The sequence below is a fragment of the Pyxicephalus adspersus genome, chromosome 7 (genome assembly GCF_032062135.1).
Source record: "Pyxicephalus adspersus chromosome 7, UCB_Pads_2.0, whole genome shotgun sequence".
NCBI lineage: Eukaryota > Metazoa > Chordata > Amphibia > Anura > Pyxicephalidae > Pyxicephalus > Pyxicephalus adspersus.
The window spans coordinates 20,938,478-20,944,477 of record NC_092864.1 but is presented as its reverse complement, the minus strand read 5'-3'; the positions used below and the strand labels follow the sequence as shown (position 1 = coordinate 20,944,477).

The window sequence follows — 6,000 nt, the reverse complement described above, 5'->3', positions numbered from 1 at the left end:
TTGTGTGTTTCAAACATTTTTTATATTCATGATATCTACTAGAACCCTATTCGGACATATTTCTGTAAGTTACAGGTCTACAATTTAAAAAAAAAATTTCATGAAAATATGTGACGCTTTTGGAACAGAAATCTAGAAATCAGTGTAACGCTCAGGTGGTTAAATGACTAGGATTAGGTAGACCTGCTTATAAAACATTTACAATGTATTTGAGGCTTGTTGTATAGCTGAGGTCTGATATTTACTACCCTGTGAACTGTTTCATCCCTGATTATGCACGGTCTTCCAGCTCCTGGGTGTGCATTACAGTGCCAAGAATGAGCACCTATACTAGCTACAAGCAATGTGAACTCCCCTACCACCCCTTTGTTGCTAAATGATACTTTTTGTAGATTTTCTTAACACGTCCAATGAGTATATGGGGAAGACTATTTTGTTGTATTTAGGTCAATTCGGAGAGAATTTCCATCTCCTGAATTTGGAAAGATTTCTTCTCCAGCAGAGGTGTAAAATGAAATTCTGATCTGTCTGACAAGTTTAGCTTATTTCCATACCGGAGTGAAGCTAGACTTTAATTAGACACGGGGTGAGGTGATGTTTACAGGCTCCCGTCTCAGCTGTAATTCACGACGAAGCATCAAATCTGGTCTATCCCGAGATCTCGCATTACTGCTCTCTTCCCAATTTATTCAGCGTTTTTGACAATCGGCACTTTTCTTGTCTGCTGTGCAAATCTGACTTTTTAATTATTGATGTTGTGCTTTTTTCTAGACTTTAAACAAACAGAGCTGGCAGGGACATGACAAGATTTTTACTTTAATTAAAATTTAAATTTGCTCTTGGGGCAAAAAAAAATTCAAACCCCTTCCGCCCCTTCTGAAGCATCTTTTACTACCCTGAGTCTGGCATCGTTATCTCTCTCCTGTTCCAAATCCTGGAAATGGGGATCGGGAATCCAGCCCGATAGATGTGCCAACCCTGTGCATCACTTCTAGATTCCAAGAGGTCCCTAACACTGTATAGCCAATATGAAAATCCAAATTATATGTGCACACCCAGAAGTACCCCACCTGCTGTAAAGGGAACAGAGAAGACTTAGGTCTGGAGCACTATGTGACTTTAGATTTGGGTGAGAAAAAGGGTGTTAGTTTTTTTATGCTGGTGATTTAGAGGAATTCTAGAGTTTATCTATGAAGTAGAAACAAACCAACCTACCAGGTTCCATTTCTCTCTGTCCACACTGTGTAGATTTCTCTTTAGTTTTTTAAGGATTTTTTTTACTGTGCAGCCATAACAGACAGATGACCCAACTCTTCTTTTTACGACTAGAGTAATAGAAGCAGGTCCCGTACCTGCCCACAGCCCGTGATTGGGTATTGAAGGAGCAGCAGATTGGGAAGGTTTTCCTTCTTCGTTCTCCTAATAGTAGATTTATGGTCATCCCCGTGACACCTAATGGGACCTCAGTGCTGCCCCTTCCACTTCCAGGATGAGATCTGCTTTAAATCTTTGCATTTAAAATGTTAATGGTAACATATCGTAACTTGCATTCTTTACCCTTTTTCAAATTTTAAAGTGCACCTATTTATAATGATTCATTTCTGTACCCTACACAATAAAAATATGGAGTTGATAATGTTGGGGTTCCCAGCAGTTGGGTAAACCAAATTTGACTTACACCCCTCTTCGGTGAATTACCCAAGCCGTGATATTCCCCCAACTTTCACTGTTTTCTCAGTGTTTTCTCAGTGAAAGTAACATCCCAGTAAAATTATTCTGTTTTTGTTTTGTGTATTTGTTTGTCTTTTCTTATATACTAGGTCATTGAACTTTCTGATAATGTATTCAGCCATCCATTTACAGCTCCCATTGTGCTTAATTGCACTTCTGGATGTAACTCTGGTAAATGTAAACACGTAATGTACATTTCATGTAAAAGCTTTTCCATCTTTTCAAAGCTTTCCATCCGTTCAATGCCCCGTCGTGCTCCCTCCTTAAATTATGTTGCATGTAAAATTAAAGTTTGCCCAAAGCAGGTCACATTGTTGGAGACACAAGTTATAACCAGTTTTTATGTCTTGTTTTTGTTTTTAGATATTTTAAACTACTATCTCTCCTGTAATTCCGGATCGACAAATCCTTTTCAGCAGGTACATTTTACATTTTTATAATCTTATTGCTATTCAGGTCTGAAAATACAATCAAAAGAGCTAAAAATTCAGAATTGAATCCGAAAAGACACACAGGCTGAAAAGTGAGCGGCACTGCTGTGCTTTCATTTATAGGAATGGAAAGTGGCCATTCCTGATTACCTAATGTACCATAAAAAACACTCCCTATATTCATTCCCCTATTTGTAAATATTTTCACTCAACTATTACCTAATAATCACACATTTTTACACTCGATTCAAGAAGAAAATGCATGAAACATAAATAAAATTTGATTTGCTTATTTTTTTTTTTTAATTTTATGTGACGTTAATTATTATTAATAATAAACTGTATTTATATAGCACCAACATATTATGCAGTGCTATACATTTAATAGGGGTTGCAAAGAGGGGTAGAGGACCAGAAGAGCTTACAATCTAAGAGATTTTGGGTAAATGTTCAGTATTTCTATATAACGTTCAATATTTTTATAAATAGACCTTTTAGTGTGTTATTGTTGGGAATAAAACTCAGATCATTTGGCATTAGGCTTAGTACAACATGCTTATGTTTATTTCCAGTGCATTTAAAGATCAGTACGTGTATCGGAAGTTATGTAAATCAGTAAAGTGATCGGAAGTTATGTCCATTCTGATTAGAATAGTGATCGCTTTCAGTGGGAAATAAACAATGGTAAAGCAGAATATTATACACGTGTATACAGTGTTTTGTGCCTTTTGACTGATTACCAGTAAGAAAAATGGGGGAGTATTACCACAAAAGGCTCACAAATTGCTGTTTTACCTGCTAAAGGATTTGTTATCTCCGTGCGGCCAGTCTTGAGACACAGCTGTACCAGATAGGTGACCCAACAGGTCACAGCCTGTGATTGGGTATTAATGGAGCAGCAGCTTGGGAAGCTTTCCCTTCTGTACTATCTTATCAGCAGATTGCTGGTCACTTCCATGACACCTGATTGAACCCTAAAGCTGCGTACACACGTCAGATTTTTCTCGCCTGATAATCGGCATCGGCCAGATATCGGGCGAGAATCTGGTGTGTGTACAGTCGGCGTCGTTCATCATCCATGGATCCGTCCTGGCAGATCCACGAACGATGAGCGATCCTAATGCAAGGGAAGGGAGAGAGCGCGCAGCAGGGTGCCACTCTGTCGTTCTCCCCCTCCCCTCTCCATAGAGCAGAACGGTGCTGTATGTACAGCACCGTTCATGCATCGTGCAGCCCTTTGTTGTTGGAAAGGATCCTGAAAGATCCTTTCCAACGACAAAAATTTGCACGTGTGTACGCAGCTTAACACTGCCCTTTCCACTCCCAGTTTAAGATTTGTTGTGAAGGGGATGACATTGGCCTAATACTAAGCCTAATTCAGATGCAACCTTTGCATTATAAACTATAGTTCCCATTCCCAATTGAATCAGAGGAGCTCTGTAAACATTAGAATTTTTCCAACAGGACCTTCATCTTGGTCACGAATCATCTGATGTATGTACGTAACTTTACTTATCTGGCCTTCTACAAACACATTTTAAATTACTACCCTAGCCCTGAGTTTTCTGAACACTTGGCCAACTTTACAAAAAAACAAAATTACTATGTAGAGTTTAAAAGTCGGCGGTATTAATTTAAGCAAGGGCTGCCGTACAGAAGCAACATTACTGTGTGCGTACATTGCAAAAATGTCAAGCATTATGTACAAGCCGGTTACTGACAAAAGCTGGAGGATGTCCATTTCCAGAAAAAGCTCTATAAATTATACTTCTGTGCACATTAGCTACTGTGGGGATTTTATATTGACTTTGTTCACCATATTTATGGACTAAAGAAATAATGTCCTATGTGAAAAACAAAACTTAAAGCTGAGTTCCAGCTTTACGGTCAGTGTTGTAAAGTTGTTCTGGCTCCTCTGCTGTAAATTACTCTTGTGCAAATCATATAGAGCCCAACTCATTACTGGTCTGGAGGACAACCATTAGCATTTATAGCCTTTTCTTCTCCAGCCTGACTGTCTCTGGTCTGTTCGAATATTGAGTCTTTTAACATGGCAGCTCAGCATTGTATGTTTGTGTTACCTACAGCTGTTTGCATGCAAATGCATCATGTACAAGAATGCCCACTCCTCCAGACATTAACTCATCAGGGTATTTTGGGATATCCGTAACACCTCTAACAAGGCAGCTCACTTCATGCATTAAGGATGAGAGTCCCTAGTTGGGAATAGAAGAAGTACTGCTGCCCGCTGGCTTCTCCCACCAGGACTATCCAATTGGATCATTTTAAATTGATCATATTTATGATTATTTCGATCAAACATACCATACAGAGGAAATTGCATAGCCCTTGCCTTGCATAAGAGTATGAACAATGGACAACTCAAGCATTCCACCAACGCTTTTATTCTTACCAGTGAATACCGTACTCACATGTATTAATGCAGTTGAAATGTATACAGGATGGGCTCAAAATGGACCAGAAGTGATGCCAATTAATTGTTTCTCTTGTGCATCTCTTAGATATTGTCAAGTGGTCACAAAGCTCTGGTGGAGATGCAGGATGAGGTTCTAGATCTCTTGCGTTCTGCAGTTAAAGACTACCCCAAGTCTCTGGTAAGTAGATATCACCAAATAGCTTTGTAATCAATCTAGTTCAGCTTAATATAGGAAGTATATTTCTTCTAAGATCTGAAAGTTAAGAATTGAAGTCAGTTTGGTGTATCCTTTTTTTGGCACGACACAATGATCTGGTCAGCCTTTACAACATCATGTAGGTTCTTTTAGCTGTCCTCCCGTAGAGCTAGTGCTCTGTGTTTATACTCTTCCCATACCATAGCCCTATGTACAAACCCAGACTTGTCAGTAGGTTGCCAAGCAGTGGATTGATCCACCACTGACTATAGAGAATATTGGGCAGCCAAAAGCAAAACTTTGTTGGTATCATGTGAGTATAGTGAAGTCTATGCATGGGGGACAGGGCAGTTGCATGGGTAGACATGGTTCATTACAAATTGGTTTAGTTAGGTCAGATACAGGCTTGAATAGGTCAGGGTTTGGCTTGAATTGAAAGCTTTTGAGCATTCATTAGGCTTTGTTCACATCAAGAAATGTTGTGGTTATCTGAAAACCAACCCATCCCATCAACCATAGCTAACCCTAGTGGCAAGCACTTACTCAACCATAGCTAACCCTAGGACAAAGGCAGTGTTTCTCAACCAAGGTTTCTCCTGAGCTTACTTGGAGTTCCAAATGGCAAGGCATTATTCTCACTGACCACCACATCAATGTACTATAAGCGGTGGGTATGGTAATTATAGAACGGGTTTCCTAAGATCTGAGGGTTATTTCAAGGGATGTCCCATGGTAAAAAGTAAGGGCTTACCCCTAAATCAATGAGAATGATGGGATGGAGTTTTGGGGGGGATATGGTGATGATTATTTTGTTATTTTGTTCATACCTAAAGATTGTATATGTCAAGGTAAAAAAAAAAAATGGCATCCTAACCCAGCTTTTGCTTGTATTGGTTACAGGATAAACTTATCAACATTCAGGGAGTTCTGAACTCCACAGAGATTAATCTGCAACATCTCACAGCTCTGGTGGACTGCAGAGGGCTGCACTTGGTAAGTAGCCATCAGGCCACATTGACAAGGGCTGGCCATTCAATAGCTATGTGATTGATGAGTGCCACCAATTATCTGCTATGCAGAAAGTGAACACTGGGGTTTGGAGCAAAGAATCCTGAGCATATTTGGCAATCTGTTTATATGATCTTCACAAGGAACTCTCCCCTATAAATATAATAAATCTATCCCCCTCCCTAATATCCATTGCA

General features: G+C 39.4%; 1 protein-coding gene across 7 annotated transcripts in view; it reads left to right on the top strand.

The window, feature by feature from the left end:
• TTYH3 (tweety family member 3) overlaps positions 1 to 6,000 on the top strand; it is an 87,547-nt gene that overhangs the window by 61,919 nt on the left and 19,628 nt on the right. For all 7 annotated transcript variants that reach the window (XR_011921677.1, XM_072417781.1, XM_072417780.1 and 4 more), the window contains exons 8-10: positions 2,095 to 2,150; positions 4,685 to 4,777; positions 5,696 to 5,788. Coding sequence is in view for 6 of the 7 variants with exons in the window: in XM_072417781.1 (XP_072273882.1) it covers positions 2,095 to 2,150; positions 4,685 to 4,777; positions 5,696 to 5,788 (242 nt within the window). In the remaining variant the exon portion in view is untranslated. The remainder of the gene's footprint in view (positions 1 to 2,094; positions 2,151 to 4,684; positions 4,778 to 5,695; positions 5,789 to 6,000) is intronic.